Raw genomic sequence first — 21,710 nt, forward strand, 5'->3', positions numbered from 1 at the left:
CAGACAGAGAGTTGTGCTCGCTGCACACCGCCCGTGGTATAGTAAACACTTCATACTGTAGTGTGTAAAGGGAATTCATTTTAAGCTGTAGGAAGCAGAAGGAAAGACCTTCTGGGGCTCAGGTATTGCCCAGTTGTGTGATGGTGTGGACTATTTGTGAAGGGTTCTCTAGAAGCGTTATTGAAGCGGGAAGACCAGCGGTACAGTCACATAGGCTGGGGTCCCTGACCAGGCAATACTCCTTCCATTCTGCCTGGCCCTGCTCAGGTATGCCATCTGACGAGCTGCCTCACACGGTTCCTGCCAGGCCTTCCCCACCAGGATGGAGGACTGGGAGCCACCAAACTTGGAGCCAAGAAAAGTCCTCCATTAAGTTCCTTCTGGCTGATAGCTTATCACAGCGGTAAGAAAGGTCACTAAGGCAGGCTTCTTGGTGGGGATGTGGATGGTCTACTCATCACCATGTGAAGTCATTTGCAAATACCCTGTGAGGTTTGCATACAGATCTCTATGTGGATTATAGGAAGCTGAAACATGTGAGATTAAAAAATAAATATTAAACCGGGCGGTGGTGGTGCATGCCTTTAACCCCAACACTTGGGAGGAAGAGGCAGGTGGATTTCTGAGTTCGAGGCCAGCCTGGTCTACAGAGTGAGTTCCAGGACAGCCAAGGCTACACAGAGAAACCCTGTCGAAAAACATCATCATCATCATCATCATCATCATCATCATCATATAATTAGATAGCACAATGGGGCAGGGGATACAGGGAAGGGTGAACACCCCTAGTTGGTGATGCTGATCTTTTCTGTGTGGACAGGAGGACAGACCATGCTGGTAGGGTGTGGCTCTGGGATTTGAAGTAGGTGAAAGAGAAGCTGAGGTGTGCAGGGAATGCTGGGAAGCCCTGGCGTGGGTTGGCAGTCATGGATTCGAATGGACCCGCGGCATTGCTAGTGTCTCTCTAGACACACTCATACACTGGGTCAAAGTGAGCCTCCCAGGGCACCAGGAAAACAGAGATATGGGTATTTAGGTGTTACTAAGATCTGAGCAGACAAAGGGTGAAAGTAAAGGGGTGTCTCCACGCATAGAGCAGGGACCCTCAGAGGGCTCAGAGGCCGGAGTCCCCTAAAGGTCAAAACTTTCCCAGGGAACTCATGAACCAGCACATATCAAGGAGAGGTGACTGGAGTCCACTTGGGACAGAACTTGGATTAGAACTAGTTATTGTAGGAATCTTAGAAGTACAAGTGCCTCGTCTGGGGGCCGTGGAACCCTGAAGAAAATCCTGCTGGCCAGCCTAAAACAGGGACGTTGCGGTGCAGAAAATGACCTCAAGGTGGCAGCATCTACCAGTAAACTCCGATGGACGCCCTTGACCCTGCCAGGCTGATTCCAAAGAAGGTATTCCTAGGACTTGAGGGAAAAGAGTGGGGAGAGGGGACGCTGGCGGGCCCCAGGCAGGAGGATGAACTACATAGGAAGACTCTGTCCTTCTTATTTTTATGTTTTTGGTTTTTGGGGGGGCAAGAAAAGTACCAACTAATTTTGTTGAAAACGTTTACACAGTTTCTTTTGTGAATTTAAATTTTTAATAATTTTATTAATTTTTAAAGAATTTTATAGAATGTATTTTAATCATATTCACCCCAGCTCCAGTCCAACTCCCTGTCTACCCAACTTGCTGTACTATTCTGGTTCCTTTCTCCTCTCTCTGTCTCTGTCTCTCTCTCAGCTCAACTTACTCAATTTGCATTGTATAAATTATCTTGGGTGTGGGGCCTGCCCTGGAGAGTGGTCCCGCCCCAGCAGCTATCAAATGGCACCGGCTCATCCGGTAGGGGCAGAACTTCCTGCCCACCTCCCCACCTCCATGCTGGGATTTTGTCTGACTTAAGTTTGTGTGGGCCTTATGTGTGTGTCTTAGTTTGGGTTTTATCCCTGTGCAGACACACCATGACCAAGTCAACCTTTCTAACAGCAAGCATTTGACTGGGGCTGCCTTACGGCTTCAGAGGTTTAGTCCATTACCATCAAGGCAGGAAGCATGGCATCATGGGAGCAGACGTGGTGCTGGAGGAGCTGAGAGTTCCACACCAGGAAGGGACTGGATGTGTTTCACACTGGGCATAGCTTGAGCATTTAAGACCTCCACAGTGACACACTTCCTCCAATAAGGCCACACCTCCTAATAGTGACACACTCTGTGGCCAAGCATCCAAACACAGGAGTCTGGGGCCACAGGTGGTGGGGCCGGGGGTTGGGGTGGAGGGATGGATATCACATTAATTCAAACCACCCCAGCATGGTTTTACAACCCCTGTGGCTCACGTGTGCAGCCTCCCTGTTGTGCCTCAGAACACTGTGTCCTTGCCACGTTTACCACCTCTGGCTTTTATCATGTGTCCATGCTCTGTCTCTCGGTGATCCCCGAGTCTCAGAAAGAAGGGTGTTCCATAGACATCCCACTTAGGACTGAGCACTCCACGGTCTCTCATTCTCTACCTGGGCCAGTTGTGGGGAAAGACCATGTAGTTTAAAAAATAAACAAAACAACAAACTCTAGGTATAACAAACGCTGTTTATGGCCAACCAGACAGAAGTTAAAAAGAAACACAGCAAACAGGCCTCCGGCCACGTCTGCGTTATTTAAACTACATTAACTGAAGTGGGGGACCCAGCCCACGATGAGCGGCACCATTCCCTACCCAGGGAAATCTTGAACTGTGTAGAGATGAAGAAAGCTAGCTCGGCACATGCATGCACACGTACGCTGCTCTCTGCTGACTTCGGCTGGAATGCAACCTGCTGCTTCTGCCTCACACTGCCTTCCTTCTCTTCCCTGCCAAGATGAACAGGAAGCAGAACTGTGGCCTAAACCCTTTTCTCCCTTAAAGTGCTTTTTCCACGGCGTTAGATCACAGGAGCAGAAAAGTAAACTAGATCATCTGGTAAGGGCTGCATGTAGACCGACAGTCTTGGGAGGCGAGGACCTTTTATGGACCCACTCAACTTGAATTTCCCGTAGCTGCCTGTGTATTTTGTTATGTGGACACAAGCTGGAATCATCTGAAAATAAAAAAGGAAGCCTCAAATGAGAAAACTCTTCCATCAGATTGGCCCGTGGGCAAATCTATGGGGCATTTTCTTGATTAGTGATTGGTCCGCTGGGGACAGTGCCAAGTGTTGCAGGATGTTTGATCACACTGTGAACCCTGAGATTGTGCTGCTTCCTGTGAAAACCTGTTTGTCGTTGTGATGTGGCTCAGTCTTCACACACACACACACACACACACACACCTTTAATCCCTCTGGCTGGAATGCAGGCATTCCGGCAGCACACGCCTTAAATCCAAAACAATGAAGGTAAGGTTAATTTTTAGAAGGAAGCACCATGTTTGAAAGTGATGTCTAACTGAGGGGCAGACAAAGTGATGAATCAGAGAAAGATTTGACAGAATAGGTTTTGCCCAACAGAACAGAGAGGAAAGGGAAGCTACTTAAGAAAGAGCAATGCAGAGAGGAAGAGGGAGGAGACAGCTTTTACTGGGACAGTTGTACAGAGACAGGTGACAGAGAGAGAACAAGCTGGAGACACGTGAAGACAGAACGATCCAGAGAACGAGAAGGAGCCTGAGGACCAGACCATATTGCTAACATTAGGATGAGGCCAAGCAGAGCAATTCAGGAGCAGCCTAGAAACGCCAGACTGAACCAGTCAGTGTGGGGAGGAGTCTGAGCCAGAGCAGCTGAGGTGAACCAGCCAGCCAGAACTCAGGAAAAAACTATGAAAGCACGAGCTTGAAACTCAGCAGTAAATCTCAGAGGCCGAAAACATTCTAGGCCTAGATAAGATTGTACGGAGGATAGAAGCTTCCAGGACTAGACCCAGGTTAGCAGAAGGAGCCAGTAAGCCTCTGAGATGACAATTACATTAGGCCAATGAAAGGTACGTTTATAGCCAGGCCTTGTATGAGGCACCATCAGATGGTGGCCCTGGCTTGTATTAAAAGCAAGCTGAGCAAACCGGAGGGCGGCTTCTCTCGGCGGCTTCTGCTTCAGTTCCTGCCTCCAGGAGTTCCTCCTGCCTCCTGAGTTTCTGCCCCGACTTCCCTTCATATGGACTGTGTGTGAGTGGAACATTTAAGCCAACGAAATCCATTCCTTCCCAAGTGACTTTTGGTCATGATGCTTATCACAACATTTTCCCCTTGTCCTCCATTCCCATCTCTACCGGCTACATTTATGTTGACTTGACACAAGCTAGAGTTATCTGACAGGAAGGAGCTTCAGTTCAGAAAATGCCTCTGTAAGATCCAGCCCAGAGACACTGGTTTTTTTGTTTGTTTTTTTTTGTTGTTGTTGTTGTTTTGGGTTTTTTTGTTTGGTTTGGTTTGGTTTCGTTTTTTTGAGACAGGGTTTCTCTGTGTAGCCCTGCCTATCCTGGAACTCACTCTGTAGACTAGGCTGGTCTCAAACTCAGAAATCTGCCTGCCTCTGCCTCCCAAGTGCTGGGATTAAAGGCATGCATCACCATTGCCCGGCCCAGAGGCTCTTTCTTAGTGATTGATGGAGGAGGTCCAGCTCATTGTGGGCTGAGCCATCTCTGGGCAGGTGGTCCTAGGTTCTCTAAGAGCAGGCTGAGCAAGCCATGGGGAGCAAGCCAGTAAGCAGCACCCCTCCATGGCTTCTGCACCAGCTCCTGCCTCCAGGTTCCTGCCCTGTTTGAGTTCCAGTCCTGACTTTCTTTGGTGATGAATTTTGCATGATGTTGGAGGCATAAGCCAAGCACACCGTTGTCTCCCCAGGTTGCTCTGGTCATGGCGTCTCCTGTCTCATGACAGCAATGACAGCACCAACTAGAACACCTGGCTCTCCTCCTCTTCCTCCTCTTCCTTTTCCTCCTGTAAGAACAAAGAAGGTTGATACAGAACCTTTCCCTGCTCTGACAAAGCTCACGCATGCTTCAGTGGTGATTGTCATAGGTACTCCTCAGCTGCAACGTCCCAGGGACCCCAAAGTTGGAGTCTGAGCCCTCGGGACAGAGGGTATGGCTGCCTCATGCACAGACACTGATGAGGCCGGGCCAGGTTACCCCAAACTAGGACAGCAGGAGACCAGAAGCAGCCAAACCACAAGATGCCTCTTTCAGTTAGTTATTTTGAGAAACTGAAGAGATGTGGCGTGCTGGTTAGTTTTATGTCAACTTGACACAAGGAGCTACAGTCATCTGACTGTATGTCATTGCATGTCACGTGAGCACAGCAGTTAAAGAAAATGCCAGCTGGGCGGTGGTGGCGCACACCTGTAATCTCAGCACTCTGGGAGGCAGAGGCCGGCAGATTTCTGAGTTCGAGGCCAGCCTGGTCTACAGAGTGAGTTCCAGGACAGCCAGGGCTACACAGAGAAACCCTGTCTCAAAAAACCAAACCAAACCAAACAAAAAAACCCCAAACAACAACAAAAAACAAAACCAAATCCAAAAAACCAAAAACAAAAGGAAAAAAAAAGAAATGCCTTATCTTATGCAAGATAAGGCAAGCCTGCAGGGCATTTTCTTAATTAGTAGTTGTTGGGAAAGGCCCAGCCCACTGTGGGTGGTGCTATCCCTAGGCCTGTGGTCCTGGGTTCTATAAGAAAGCAGACTGAGCGAGCCAGTAAGCAGCATCCCTCCATGGCCTCTGCGTCAGTTCCTGCCTCCAGGTTCCTGTCCTGCTTGGATTCCTGTCCTGACCTCGTTGGTGGTGAACTGTGATATAGAAGCCAAATAAACCCTTTCCTTCCCAAGTTTGCTTTGGTCATGGTGTTTTATAGTAACCCTTACTAAGACACATGTTAGGAGAGGCTGCCCTTCAGTAGGAGAACTTTCTGTCTATGAGGAAGGTCTCTGCGTGGAAGGGTGGCCCTCCAATCCCAGGGTGCTGGTTAGTTTTTGTGAACTGATACAAATGCAAACATCTGTAGAGGAACTCTCGATTGAGGAATAACCACCATTAGACTGGCTTGTGCAGCGTTTTCTTGATTAATGCTTGACGTGAGGGTCCCGCCCACTCTGGGCGGTGCCACCCCTGGGCAGGCAGTCTTCAGTTATATAAGAAATAAGGCTGGGCACCAGGTAGTGGTGGCACACACCTTTAATCCCCCGCACTTGGGAGGCAGAGGCCAGCTCTGTCTACAAAGGGAGTTCCAAGATAGCCAGGACCACACAGAGAAACCCTGTCTCACACACACACACACACACACACACACACACACACACACACGACAGAGCAAGTCCTGTAAGCTTCAGTTCCTTCCTGGTGTCTGCTTTAATTCTTGTTTCCAGCTTCCTATCTTTAGTGTTTGCTCTAAGATGAAATTAACCCTTTCCTTCCCAAGTCATTCTTACGCAGGGTTTTATCACAGCATAAAACACAGGGAGACAAGAACTGCTCAGGCCATCTCCTGTTTGCTGTGCTTTTTCTGATCCCGAGGTAACCTTTGCCCACACTGTGCCCTGTAGGGAATGTGCCCAGGGTCTGGAGCATGCTAGCTTCTGGTCTCCCACAGAGATACGTTCCAGTCCTCACGTGCTCCCCTTGCGGTTGACGCTGGTATTTAGGCCATGTTTTGAGATAGACTCACCCATGTGTGTATGTGGGTGTGCATGACTGATGTGGTGTGTGCATGTGTATACATGTGTGTATGTGTGTGCATGGGAGCATGTATACATATATATGAGTGTGTCTGAACATGTGAGTGTGCATGTGTATGTGTGTGAGTGAGCAAGTGTGTGTGTGTGTGGTGTGTGTGTGTGTTACACATTATTAAAAGCCTGTTGGTTTTCTTCTTTATTTGATGTTAGGGATCCTTTGTCAACTAGGAATCATGATGGGTAGAGAAAATTCTATTTTTTTTTCTCCCCTCCACACTTATAAAAAGAAGCCTACTAAGATCTGGCACCTGTAAGTCCCTAGCTGGTCTCTGGGACTGGCCCACACCAGCCTTGCTTGTGCCCACGTGTTTTTCTCTGGTCTAGCCCAGGACAGCAGCCAACTCCTGCTCTGTTCCCCTCATGCCTCTACCCCCTCTCCTCGGGAGATCTGTAAGGACAGCTCAGGCTTGTATCCCCCACCCCGAACGCCACCGGGGTCTCAAGTAGCTGAGGCTGACCTCAGTTTTTACTATGTCGCTGAGGTGAGCCTGGACCCCAGATCCTCCCAAGAGCTGGTGGTAGGTGAGCATCTCCACGCCCACGCCCACGCCCCCTACAGGTCAGTGGAGGAAGTCACCCCCAGTGGTAAGGGCTTGGGTAGAAATGAAGCCCAGACTTCTGTCACTCTTGGGTGTTTCCTTAGGTTCCTTACTTTTTTTTCCCCCCTCAAAAAGAAAACAAAAACAAAGCAAGCCTGTTCCTTAACCTCCACTTTTCTGTCCTGCCCTTTGGAGCACAGGAGCCATCTGCAACTCTCTCCTCAACTTTGACCTCAGAGTCTCCCAAAAAGTTTCTCTTCTGCAGGCTTGGCATCTGGATTGCCCCTCCACACACACCTGCTCTGAGTAAGAGCTGGCTTCGCTCACTGCCACCAGATAGCTTCAAGCTCTTTTCTAAGTCTCTCCACCTAGACTTAGGAGGCCGAGTTCATCCTGAGGGTGCATCTTGCTCTGGAAATATTGAGAGGGATCAGAGAGTGGTGGGGCACCCCAGGGAGCGAGGGGGGCGGGGAGATTTTCTCAGGTCTCAAGTCGTGGATACCAATAGGGAGTCAGGCAGCGACCCTTCCCAAAGCCTTACTTTTTACACTTTGCAATTGGACGCCTGCAGTTACTGCGGTACGCCAGGCTGAGGCGCGCGTGGGGGGCCGGGCCAGTGGGAGGAGTCAGCAAACCCGGAAGCGCTGAGCGGGGCGGGGCGAGCTGAGAAAGGGAGGGCGGGGCTGGCAGGACAAGGGCGGAGCCCGGCCTGGCTGAGCTCTGGTCGCAGTAGCCCAGCGCCCGGGACCTGGTGGAGGTAGCAGCGGCAGTGACAGTAAGTGCGGGTGCAGCAGCCCCCAGGCTTGGCTGGGTCTCCCCTTCCCGAGACTGAGCCTGGCCTCCCCACCACACTCTCTCTGGTCCTGCGTGTGGGGACAGGTCAGCCCGAAGGATCCAGAAGGCTTTGCGGGTCCGGATCGGATGCCACCGCTGCCTCTGCAGAGAGCACTTGTCTTAGCCTACTGTCAGGCTCGCTCTTGGTCCCCAGCCTGTGTCCTCAGGAGCCATCAAGGCGCACGGACTGGCCAGGAATGTTCTCAGTCCCCAGACTCCCACCCTTTCCATCTCTGACTGGCCCTTACCCCAGGACCCCAGGCAGGGGCAGGGGCAGCCTGGCCCCGGGGAAGTTCTCGGCCTCCCCTCCTTTCTTTGTCTTTCTCTATTCTTCCAAAGCCACAGCTACCTTTTATAAAGAGTAATAAGGCTTCGCTCAGTCCACTGCACCGCCCGTGACCTGGTTAGAGAGGATCCCTGGCAACTTCAGATGCTTGGTCAAGGCTGAATGGTCCTTGATGAATAGACACAGTGGCTAAGAAGGGACTTCGACCCTGTGTGGGTCTGGGTGGCCCACGCTGAGGCGCTGAGCCCTGCACCCACCCTCCTAGCCTGAACTTCTGGAAACGGAATGACTCCTTGCCAGTTCTCTGATGGTTCATGATTATCTTTCACATTTAAAAAAAAAAAGTATATATGTGTGTCCCTTTGTGTGGGTCTGTGCAGTTCTTTCGGGTGCCCACAAAAGCTACAGGAGGACATAGGATCCCCCAGAGCTGGAGTTAAAAGCAGTTGGGCTACCTGACTAGGGTACTCGGAACTGAACTCCCGGGTCATTTGAAAGAACAGCAAGTGCTCGCCACTGATGAGACATCTCTCCAGATTCTGTTTACATTTTTTAAAAACAATAATTTTAAGCACATTTGCATGGGGGGGGCGTCTAGTTAGAGGGTCATCTTTGGTCTCTGTGTGAATTAAGGCTACAGAAGGGCCCTGCTCAGCCTGACAGGACACTGTAGAACCTTCAGCCTGCCTGCGCCAGGGCACGGCTGCAGTAGGCAGGGATCTATCCATTCAGTCCACTTCGGCCATCTCTGCTCTTAACTTCTTGCTGCAGAAGCCTTTGGGAGGAAGGGCTGCAGGGACGTGGAACCAGCAGATAAAGTTACATTCCCAGATTATCCCTGGGCAGGGGGAATGAGGCTGGGGAATCCCCATTGAGGGGTGGGTGGCATCCAGACAGTGTGACTATACCATTCCATGCCACTATGACCTAGGCAAGTGGCTTGAGCCTTCTGAGTCTCAGATTCCTCAGTACCTAGTACCGCTGTCATGGCTGTCATTGCTGGCACTCTGAAGTCCTGCAGTCTTTTCTTTGTGAGATAGGGTCTCACTTAGTCCAGGCTAGCCCTGAAACTCCCTCTGTAGCAAGACTGACCCTGAATCCGGGTCTTCTTGCCTCTACCTCCAGGGTGTTTCGGGGTTGCAGATGTGCCTGTGCCACCATTCCTGGCTTAACCTGATTGAACAGCTAACATGCTTTGTTCAAAGTAAAAGGCACACACGCGAAAAATATAAGAATCAACACTGATGTTCCCTCCCTGTCCCAGTCTCCCTCCAAAACACCCACTGTTGGAAGGCCCCTGTGTACCTTTTTTATTTTTATTTTTATTTTTTCTCTGTGTACCTTTCAAGGTATGCCTGTTCCCATTGAGAGTTCGGATTTCTATGTAAATGCATTTAGCCCAGGCTTGCCCTTCTGCATAGCTTGCCTTAGCCCACACCTGCAATAACGTTCACCTGGCTGTGTTGTCCTTGCATGGTTGGAACCACCTCTGACATCACTACAGGTATCATTGCCAGCGTGGACGAGAGATATCTTCTAGGATACACCAGCCCCCAAACCTCAACGCGCACTCACTCACCTGCCCTGTCTATGTCTCTCTGCCCTCACAGTGGCCTTCGCCTCCGAGGACAATGTGTACCACAGCTCTAATGCTGTCTACAGAGCCCCGAGCAGCCATCACGAAGCTGACCAGGAAGCCCTGCTGGGGAAACTGCTGGACTACCCAGCCCCGGGCCTGCAGAGGCCAGAGGACCGCTTCAATGGGGCCTATATCATCTTCTTCAGCCTGGGGATTGGGGGCCTACTGCCCTGGAACTTTTTTGTCACTGCCAAGGAGTACTGGGCCTTTAAACTCCGAAACTGCTCCAGCCCAGCGTCAGGGAAGGACCCTGAGGACGCAGATATCCTGGTAAGGGATGTTTCCCTCACAGGGGGGAGGGGAGCAGGCAGTCCGGAGCCAGCACATCCTATGTGCTGAGGAATCTGCGTGTTGATGCAAAGCTTGCGTGTGCACAGCAAAAAGAATCCCCTGGGCCCGACACCCTGCATGGTGTGATACCCAGGCCTCATCTCGTTCACCTCCTGAGGCCGATGAGGTGGAGATGGGCAGACCCAGTCCATTCCTCAGATTGCCTGCCATTGTCCCTGGGACAAGGGTGGGCCTGATGGTTCTCTACACGGTGTGGTGGTGCACGTAAGAACACAGAATCCTTGATCCCAGCAATTTGAAGGTGTGACTCTTACAACATTAAGGCAGCTGTGAACTTACAGAAAATTCCAAACAGCAGTAGCTAAGACAAAGGAAGGTCATTTTTCTGTCACACTCAATTTCAGATAGGTGGGTTGCTTTGACACATGGGGTTCTCATGTCCTGGGTCACCTTATAGTCCAAGATGGCTGTTGACGCTCCAGCCATTATATCTTTAGGAAGAGAGAAAGGAGGGACCACCTGTTGCTTGTGAGAACACTTCCTAGAAGTTGTACCTTCCTTCTGTTTACATCCTATTGGTCCAAATTCAATCATGTGACTCAATCAGTTACAGAGAAGACTGGGAAATGTAGTCTTTTGTGTGTGTCCTATCACTTAAAACCAAGACTTCACACATGTTAAGATGCCCTGCACACACACACACACACACAGAGCTGTCAAATATAGTCGTTAAGCCTAGTTTTACAACATCCTTGCTATTCTGGAGGCCAGATAATATCAGTCTGTTTACTGTAGTTGGGAGCAAAGTACCACAGGCCAGGTGGGGGATGATTGCTCTAAAGAATGAAAGAATGGTTATGGCTCTAGATTGAGAGGCTGTGTCTGGTGATGGCTTTCTTGTTAGTGGCATCTTTCAGGTAGCACAAGGCATCTTGTGATGAGGGAAGATGAAGAGGTGTGTATCTATGTGAGTTTGGTCCTCCTCTGTCTTCTCATAAAGCCACCAGGATTCAACTGGGGTGGGGGTGGAGGGGCTCCACCCTGTGACTATCCACAATCTCCCCTAGACGTCATAGTTGGATTCAGTTTCCATCCTCTTAACCCATCCCTGTGAGGAGTGTATTTCTGTATAGGAAAGTTTTTTTTTTGGGGGGGGGGGGCTCTCAGACCATCTACCAACTATAACCCCAGGGGAACAGAGCCCTGGGGACACACGCAGGTCACTGTGGTCTGGAGCAGGTGGGTTAGAGGGAGGAAGTACCAAGGAAGGAGGTACTGACTTAAAAGTCCTTTGTTTTCTTCCCCTGCTCTGAGGATACTGCTTATCATAGGTCACCATGGCAACCTTCCCTCCATGGTGGCCATGGCCATGGTGTGTCTGTCAGCCCTAAGGAAAGCCATACCACCATCGGGGCCAAGGTAAAGGCCTAGTACGGGAGGTGGGCTCAAAGGAACCCTGAATGCCCCTGGTGAAGGGATCTGTGGAGCGCGTCTGCGGTGGCCTGGGGACAGAGCTGGCTTATAAGCACATGTAAACACAGGAGGTTAATACTGTTAAGCTATGCCGTCCTCCTCCACGGGTTCCTCGGCGACAAGAAGGGTTGTGCCAGCAGTCCCCAGCTGGCCCTCAGTGGCCCCAGGGCTGACTCACTTCTCTTTCTTTGGAAGGCCCTCTGAGTCCTTGACCAGTTCTCCAGAACGTGGCTTAGTTTTGTGTGGGAAAGTCACAGGATGACCAATTCCTGTGAGCGTCGCTCCGGGGGCCCCCACCTCATATGTGTCTGACTCATTCACTACCAGAACTACCCATGACACCTACCTAGCCCAGGGATTCTGCTCGATTTAGCTAAAATGAGGGACATTGGTTTCTAAGGTTTCACATGACCGCCGCATTTCCCTCACCCCACCCATACCGTCCTGGTGCGTGGGAGGGGGCTGTTTCTGCATGCCTATGGATTCACAGGCAGCTCCAGGGACTGCAAAGGCCATCACTGCATACGTGCACCTGAAGAGTGTCCTGGGGGAGGGGGCGAGGGAGACAGACCGCCTTGACCTGCAGTACCACTGCCCCCATGAGGGACTGTGGGACCAGGAGCAGCCTGAGAACGTGTGGGAGAAAGGCCCTATTCCACCCCGAGCCTGGAGTCGGGGCTTACTTGATCACGTGGGTGGCTGATGGGCGTGGCGAACCTCAGGAAGCTCCCCTGAACATGGCCTTTAGACCCTGCACCCTTCTCTGTGGTCCTCGTGTATATACCGGCCCTTCCGCCATCCTAGCGTGTCCATGACAATGAGGTCCATCCTTACGCGTCACGGGATAAGGCTCGGTACCCCCATTCCAGGCATTGTGTAAGCAGCCTCTCCGGCATCCTTCGGGTCTGGGCCTATTCTTTTGTGAACTAAGGACACAAGCCATCCAGTTTTCTGCAGGCCTTCGGGACCCTCCCTGCCCGATCGTCCATCTGTCTGTCTCCCCAGGCCAGGGCTAGGCTATGTGCACCTGTCCCACCCGCCTCCGACCATCATCGTCAGGCCTGTTTGCCAGAGAAGGGCCGGGGTGCCTGCAGCCCTTCCCAGCTGCAAGCGCTTAGCGTTCCAGGTCCTGCTAGGATCCTTTATTGCAGCTCTCAAGCACTGGCAGGTGCAGGCCTAGTACCTGCCGGCTGCCCGCAGCTCCTGGCTCTTGGCATCAGAGATGAGAGACCTGTCACCCCTCGATTCATGGGCCAGGCTGGGGAAGCGAGCGTGCTGTGGGGCTTTCTGCCTTTGACGGGGCTGTTTTTCTTTGCCTCCTCATCGGTGGCACCCGCTGCTACCCATCTCCCCCCTCCTCTCTCCCCATCTTGCTGATGGCCCCGCTCTGCCCTGTGTCCTGAGGGCCACTGAGAGAGGCGGGCGGATAGCCTGTTCCTCTTCAGCCTTCCTCCAGCGTGTTGCTAGGATGGAGGAATCTGGCCCGATAGGAATGTTGACAGCCTTTGCCCATGTGTCACCTTCGGGGACATCTCCCAACCCTGGGCTCATTTTCTTCTGCCTGTGGCAGGTTTGGAGATGGTTTAGAAAGCGCACTGCCTCCCCTGCCCTCTTCTCTTTGTTCTTGAGAATGAGGACCTCAGATGAAGCCACTGGGGTAGGGGGTGGGGCTAGGGGAGTTTGGGGCATCCACCCTGGTCCCAAACCATCTGAGCACCAATAGACTGATTGCCGAGAAAGGGTAGCTTGGGGTGGGGGGGGGCACCAGGGGGTGATGCTGTGTGGGTTCTGGTTTCCTAGACATACCAGACAATCCAGGGTGACACAGACTTTCTCTTACAGCCCCGAAAGATCTGAGTAACCTCTTCTGGAGACAGAAAGCCAGAAGCTCTGAGAGGTTAAGCAACCTGCCCAAGATCACACAGCAAGGCAGGGCTGGAGAGACGTGCATTGGGAAATGTGGGTGGGTGGATGATCACAGACTGGCCGAGCTCTGAGAGTGCTGTGTGGGAGGGAGGCTGCTGTGGCCTGAGGCCAGCCTGCCTTCTCACTTGACTTTGAAGACCAAGGGACCTGAGCCCTGCCCTTGGGCTCCGCCCCTGGTCCCAGGCTGTCAGTGTCCTTTATTAGTATCCTTACTGCTGTCTCTGAGGCTCTGTGTGTGTGCGTGTGTATGTATGTATGTGCTTATCTGTATGTATGACTGTGTGTGTGACTGTGTGTGTCTGTGTGTGTGTATCTCTGTGTATGTGTCTCTGTATGTCTGTGTGTGTGAGACTGTGTTTGTCTGTGTATCCATGTGTGTGTCTATGTGTGTGTGTGTGTGTGTGACTGTGTGTGTCTGTCTCTGTGTGTGAATATATGTGTGTTTGTGTGTGTCTGACTGTGTGTGTATGTATCTGTATGTGTCCGACTATGTGTGTGTATATGTGTGTATGTGTGTGTGTGACTGTATGTGTGTTTGTGTGTGTGACTGTGTGTATGTGTATGTATGTCTGACTGTGTGTGTTTGTATATGACAATATGTTTGTCTCTCTGTGTGTAACTGTGTGTCTGACTGTATGTGTATGTGTGTAGTAGGTAATTATTAGGAAAGAGTACCGCCCCACCAGGCTTCTGCACCACTCCGGTAAAGCATGACTCTTAAACTTGAATAGTTAACCAAATATCTTTATGTATATAAAACTCCCAATTACATAAAGCCAATTTACAATGATAAAGTCTTATCCCAATTATCTAACCTCTCCAAAACAGCAGAAATAGATCTGAAGCCATCTGGATATCCGCACCTCTTTCTCCGCCCCGCTGGTCTAGTCCACCCAGCCCTTTCTTTCTCTCTCCGCCCCTCCTTCTCTTAGCTCCTCCTCTCTCCCCTCCAATCACTGGCCTCTCACTACCTCAATGTGAATGGATAGGAAATATCTTGCAACATTTCACCTTTTCTGTTTAATTAAAAAAAACTTTCTCTCTAAATATAAATTGAGCACAACTATTACCATTTTGTAAAATATAAAGTATAAGATAGACCTAACACCCAGTCCATCCTGTTAATCAAACAGAACCTCTGTCATCTGTCCTATCTTAAAAGGCTATAATAATTAATACCTGACTCATGTCTTGGCTATAAATTTTATGGCATCTGAAAACCATCTATTTAAATCTATTATCAGCTTTCTCAAAGTTAAACAGCTTCAGCTGGCTATGAGACTAAGTCTCCAACCCCGTCAGAAATCCAAGAGCGACCAATAATAACTGAAAATTTGAGAAGCACAAAATATAGCTTCTAAAACTTAGCCAATTCATAGAGACAGCTGATCACCTGGACAGGCCCTGTACTTCGAAAAGTTGGAGCATCGGTCTTCAGCCTTCTGGCCCAGGATCATCTGACAGACCTTGGTAATGCAGAATTTTGAAGGGCTGATTACTCTGTCTTAGCAGAGATTATCAGTTGACTATTCTGCATAGTGTGTCCCTTTTTTGGACAGTGTTTGTCTGTAGATGAAAAGAGGCAAGTCTTGTCTGGTGGCTGTCTCACCACAACTGAAGCAACTCTATTGATGCTCAGTTTCTTCTTTGAATCCAAGAAAGGGAAGCTGTCAGGAGCAGACTAGTCTCACCAACATATGTATATGTATGGGTGTATGCGTGTATGTGTGTGTGACTGCATGTGTGACTCTGTGTGTGTGTGTCTGTGTATATATCTCTGTGTGACTGTGTTTGTGTGTGTGTCTGTGTGAGTATATGTGTGTCTGAGTGTGTGTGTATGTATGTATGTGTGTGTGACTGTGTCTGTATGTGCATGTATATGTGTGTGTCTGACTGTGTGTGTATATGTGTGTGTATGTGTGTGACTCTATGTGGGTGTGTTTGTGTGTTGCTGTGGGTGGTCCTTCCTATTGGGAGGACTCCTCGATGCACTCAGCCCCTGCTGCCGTCTAGATGGGCTCTCCTAGACCAAGAACAGCAAAATCAGTCCCCTCTGCCCCAGATGGGAGAGGCAGAACTCAGTTCCATGGGTGTTTCCTGAGAACCTCTCTGGGTCACAGGTTTACCTCTGTGCCCTCAGAGCCCCAATGCTCCTCCATCAAGGTCTCTCCCTGAAGCCCAGGTGGTCGAGCCAATCTTGGGTGAGCATAGCCCAGCCTCTCGAGACAGCAAGGGATGTAGGATCCAGACGACCAGGAGGATCGTTGTCTCTCCACATCGTCAGCCCTCAGGAAGTACACTGGGGAGCGTGTGGTTGGTGCTAGGCATATGGTAATACGTCACAAGGATGTCTGGCATGGGTTATCATGTGGCCTAGGAGGAAAGTTTATCCTGACCTAAGGGAGGGAAACAGATCTGGGGTCACTGTGGCGAACCCACCTTTCAGATGGGTTAGAATACAGGTTAAATGAGTCTCCTCCCTAGGGAAGGCCAAGTTTATCTGCTTCAGCAGGTGGGGGAGTCCCATTCCAGTATCTACAACCTACTGGTCCTGCTCCAACTGCTTAGATACAGGACAGTACCGCACGGGAGCTGCCCATGTAATTAAGAGCAGGCATTCCACTCCAGGGTTAAAAGGAACCGTGATGAACTGACTTCAAAAAGAGGAACTGGAGGATGGGTTGGAGAGGACTTGTTGGAGATCTGCTGACTGTTACTGAGTCCCCACCATGCTGCTTGTACCCACCCACTCCTTGACTTACCACCCACCATCCATAAAATACCCTGATGGATTAGTGTTTTGTCCCCAATTTCCAGACGGGAAAACCGAGGCTCCCAGGTTTGAGGCCACCAGCTCAAGATCATTTGCTAGCCAGTGACAGAACTGAGATTTAGACCAAGCTCAAGATCTTGCCATAATCGCCATGTCCTGACTTGTCCCTGTCCCCACCACAGTGGTGTCACCAGGAAGTCGCTACAAACTACCCACCTACCCAGTTCAGGCTCACTTGGGCATACACATGCCCAGCTTTGTAGCCTGGGAAGAATGGAGATCAAAGTCAAACGGCACTTAGTGGGGCAAAAAGCAATTATCATGAAATGGGAAGTGCTATAGCGCCAGAGACGGCAGGGAGCCTCCTCAAAGAACTCTTTCCAGTGTAAGTCAAGTTGCCAAACCTGGCACTGAGTGGCAAACCTCTTCCCTGCTTCAAGAACTACATCAACCCTACCTGGAAGTCCTCTGCTATAGTAGAGAGCCTGAGAGTCCTGGCCCTTACATAGCAAGGGGGCTAGAAACTGGAGGCTGGGGGCTGGGGACAGGGCTGGGTACCAGGGGCTAGAAACTCTGGAAGCTGGGGGCTGGGGGAGGCTTGGCTAATGTTGATTCTTCAGTGTATCAGCATTGTCTCTAAGCTGCATGTCAGCCAGAGATGGTCTTAGATCTCTTAACCCTGTCTCAGAGAGATGCCCGCCATGGGGTGGGACTGGGGAGCCTATTAAGTGTGACTAGGAAGAGGGCTACATATTTGTCTTCCTGTCTCCAGGGCTTATGGACAGAACCAGCGGGGCCTGTGGGGCCTCCTCAGGATAGGTGTTGTCTGAGGGGAACAAAAGCAAGATCACAGGAAGCCCTGAGAAAGGAAGGGGCCCCCTGGCCTCTTGCCCACTGTGAACCTCTGTGAGGCTTCCACAGGCCCAGGAGCCTCCCCTTAGTGATGAGGGTTTAGGATCATTTGTATCATTAGTATGTGGGAGGAAGTAGGCCGCGGGCTGCCTCCTGGGGCTGCAGGGCAGCTGGGAGAGCCCAGTCACATCCAGGATGTGACATGCTCTCCTGGTATTTGTTTGTTTGTTTGTTTGTTTTGTTTTTGTTTTTTGTTTTTTGAGACAGGGTTTCTCTGTATAGTCCCGGCTGTCCTGGAACTCACTCTGTAGACCAGGCTGGCCTCGAACTCAGAAATCCGCCTGCCTCTGCCTCCCAAGTGCTGGGATCAAAAGTGTGCGCCACCACCGCCCAGCTCTCCTGGCATTTTTACCATGCATCCTGTCCTGAAGCCTTCTCTGAAGCAGGCCACAGCGGCCTTTACCGAGCCTTTGCCTAGGGGCATGGAACCTGCCTCTGGTTCTGTGGTATTTAGCAGGCACCCAGCACCAGGCAGAGTCTTCATAAGCATGGTCTCCTGGTCCTTTGTCATGGACGTGTAGCAGTTCTGCAGGGACCATCACCCAGACTGAGCAGACAGGAAGTCACTCCCAGTAACACATACGTGACAACTGGGGCTAAGCCGAGGACACCAGTACTGGATGTCATCTCTGCTTTTAACTCCCCTGCCCTCCACGTCTGCATTTGTTTTAAAGTGTTTCCACTTCTTTTTGACCATAATGTTTGCTTCACCTGGCGAAGCCCACGTGTGCAACAAAACTGTACTTCCCAGAAGTGCTGTCTTTGTGTAAAAATGTAACAACCCCTTCAGCCTAGCGTGGTGGGGTAGGCCTATCTGTAATCCCAGGTACGCGGGAGGCAGAGGCGAGGTCAAGGCCAGCCTGGGTAACTTAGTGAGACCCTGTCTTAAAAGAAAAAGCAAAAAGCGTGCCGAGGAGTGAACAGCAGCGATAGGGTATTTGCCTAGTGTGTGAGAGGTCCTAGGTTTGGTCCCCAGTAAAACGTGAGTTAAGCCATTGAGCAAACCCCTCAGTGCGAGCAGGTGGGAGGGGCAGTGTGTAGTGGTGTATGCCAGGCGGGATGGACACAGTCTGCCCTTGGATTGGATCCTGGGCCAGTGTGCTTAGAGACCCTGGGAAGTGGAGATGGTACTTGGACAGCCTACTGGCCTGCTAGGGGGTGTTTACTAAATTAACAGGAGCAAGACTATGTCATTGGAGCTGATAGAGACAACTCAGAGAACACTTGATACTCTTCCAGAGGACCCAGGTTCAATTCCCAGCACCCACATGGTGGCTTGCAACCATCTGTAAGTCCAATTCCGGGGGATCCAACACCTTCTGGCCTCTGGGTACCAGGAATGCCTGTGGTACTCTGTGTGTGTGTGTGTGTGTGTGTGTGTGTGTGTGTACACTTTTAAAAAAGGGAGACCAGAGGAGAGGGCCCCAGAAAATAGTACATTTATTGATGTCTTAGGGTTTTAGTGCTATGAACAGACACCATGTATGACCAAGGCAACTCTTATAAAGGCAAACATTTCATTGGGGCTGACATACTCTTTCTGAGATTCAGTCCATTATCATCGTGGTGTGGCAGCGTCCAGGCAGGCATGGTGAGGAAGGAGCTGAGAGTTCTACATCTTGTTCAGAAGGCAAACAGGAGAAGACTGACTTATAGGCAGCTGGGAGGAGGGTCTTAAATCCCACGCCCACAGTGACACACCCACTCCAACAAGGCCACACCTCCTAATAGTGCCATTCCCTGGGCCAAGCATATTCAAACCACCACAGTAAGGAAGGCAAAAAGAAAACAGGGTAAGATGGAACTCTGGTCAGGACCCATCCATCATCCCTTTGCTTCCTAGACTGTCATGGGCGTGGCCTGTAATATAAGACACGTCCTGCCATTATGAGGCGTGAGGACCATGTGTCCTTGGCCTCTGCTCACAAAGGGACTGAGATCTGTGAGGAACCTGCTGGTGGCGCCTCCCACATCAGTGCTGGGTAAAATATCTGTCGTATTCTTAGCTCCTAGCCCTATCCTGCAGACTTGCCTCCCAAAGGGCAGATGTGGCCAGCTGTCAGGGGGACCAGACCTGTAAGAAGACTGTTCCCAGTATAGGGACACCACTGTCCTAGAGACAGGCAGATTCCTTCCCAAATGGAAAAGGGATAGTCTGTTTGGTCATGAACTTTTTAAAAGTCCAACCCTAGCTATCTCTCACCTTTCACACACTCCAAAGTGAACTGAGGCACCTGCCTGAGCCCAACCACGCCTCAAAAGGAGATAACAGTGGTCCGTAGGCTGCTAGGGGCTCCCACTATCAGCCACAGAGTGTGGGTAGGTGGCCATCACGCATAAGGGTCAGCTGCCTGTCTCCATGCCAACTACCCATCGCATGGCCTGTGTGGATGGCCGCTGTAAGCCATCTGTAAAAACCCAGAACCAAAACGGAGTCCATTTGTGAGTTCCCCTGTCTACGCTCTGCTACTAACCTCAGTCCAGCCAGCATGGCTCCCGGTGTGTAACACCTGTGATGCCCCCCCTTCTGCTCCAACTCTTCCTCTTTCCGTGAAGCTGTCAATCACATCTCCACCCCCCCTGCAGCTCCCCCTCCCTCTCTATCTCTTCCCACCTGCTCGCCATCCCCATCCATCCCTTTCTCTCCCTCTCCTCTCCCTGTCTGCCTTCCATGTTATTTCTTTTTGCATATATCTTTAGACTCTAGCGACAGCCTCCCCAGCGTGAGTAAGGGAGACCTGGGCTGTGGTGGTCTTTTTAATATGGTTGATTGTGGTGAGAAAGTTGGGAGCAAAACTGATTGGTGTCTTTGCACAAACTCAAAGTACTTTTTCCCCCCTTTTTTTTCTTTTTTCTTTTGGTTTTTCAAGACAGGGTTTCTCTTTGTAGCCCTGGCCATCCTGGAACTCACTCTGTAGACTAGGCTGGCCTCAAACTCAGAAATCTGCCTGCCTCTGCCTCCCAAGTGCTGGAATTAAAGGCATGCACCACCACCGCCCGGCAGTACTTTTCTTTTTAAAGATTTATTTATTTACTTATTTATTTTATGTCTCTGAGTCTATTGTCGCTGTCTTCAGACACACTAGAAGAGGGCATTGGATCCCATTACAGATGGTTGTGAGCCACCATGTGGTGGCTGGGATTTGAACTCAGAACATCTAGAAGAGCAGTCAATATTCTTAACCACTGAGCCATCTCTCCAGCCTCAAAGTACTTTTCTTAAGGGCAGTCCTTGGCTGAGAAAGTTCTGCAGGGACAGTGGAGGGCCTGGGTTTCTATTAGACTGTCAGTGGTGTGTGAGTGTGTATGTGTATGTGTGTGTATTTGTGTATGTGTTTTGTCTGTGTGAGTAAGTCTGTGTGTGAGTGTGTCTTGTGTGTGTCTGTGTGAGTGTATGTGTCAGTGTGAGTGTATATGTCCCTATCTAGGTGTCTGTGTGTGAGTCTGTGTGTGTCTATGTGTGTGTCTGTCTGTCTATGTGTCTGTGTGTGTCTATATGTCTGTGTATGAGTGAGTGTGTATATCTGTGTGAACATGTTTCTGTGTGAGTGTGTATGCATGTGTTTATGTGTCTGTGTGTGAGTGTGTCTGTGTGTGTGTCTATATAAGTGTGTATGTCTCTTTATGAGTTTGTGTATGTGTTTGAGTATGAGTGTGTATGTGTCTGCTGTGTATGAGTATGTTTGTGTCTGTATATGAGTATGTATGTGTGTGCATGTGTGTGTGTGCACCTGAATCCGTTCACAACCTGTAATTCTGACGCCACAAGACTCTTCAGAGAAGTTCGTTGCCACAATGGAAATGCTGTGCGTGTAGGAGGAAGCACCTGGCAGCGCTAGCAGCGAGGCCCTGAACAGCCGTGTCTCAGGCATGACCCTTGTCCCTCACTGCTACATGGGCCCCATCTAGGGTCTATAGAAGGCTGCTCTGTGTAGACATGGCTAGATGGGTAATAGGGGGTTCTAAGAGAGTCACCTTTCTGTGTCCTCATGGCTTTGGAGGAAGAGAGACAGGCAGACTTGGACACACATGTTGACTGTCTCTGGTGTGTGTGTGTGTGTGTGTGTGTGTTTCTCAGACTCCTTTTTCTCTGGTTCTTCCATCTGTGGCCTCCCCCAGAGCCACTGTTTGGCTGGCTGTTTCCGGTGCAGGGGGAATAGAAAGAGGAACAGGGGAGATGCTGGCTTGTCCCACTGAGGCCTAGAGAAAGCTTGTCAGGGGTGGGTGGGGTGGGGTGGGTAGAAAGAACACTGCTGTTTTACTCCTTCTCCTGAGGCAGGAGGACCACAGTTTGGGCGAGCCAGCTGTGTTTCACCCTTATTAGTGAATAGGAACTTATA

General features: G+C 50.5%; 1 protein-coding gene across 1 annotated transcript in view; it reads left to right on the top strand.

The window, feature by feature from the left end:
• Window positions 1-7,920: 7,920 nt before the first annotated feature.
• Slc29a3 (solute carrier family 29 member 3) overlaps window positions 7,921-21,710 on the top strand; it is a 39,584-nt gene continuing 25,794 nt past the window's right edge. The window contains exons 1-2 of the mRNA XM_052163846.1: window positions 7,921-8,011; window positions 9,967-10,265. Of these exons, the coding sequence (XP_052019806.1) occupies window position 8,011; window positions 9,967-10,265 (300 nt within the window). The 5' untranslated portion in view covers window positions 7,921-8,010. The remainder of the gene's footprint in view (window positions 8,012-9,966; window positions 10,266-21,710) is intronic.

Source organism: Apodemus sylvaticus, chromosome 19 (genome assembly GCF_947179515.1).
Source record: "Apodemus sylvaticus chromosome 19, mApoSyl1.1, whole genome shotgun sequence".
Lineage (NCBI taxonomy): Eukaryota > Metazoa > Chordata > Mammalia > Rodentia > Muridae > Apodemus > Apodemus sylvaticus.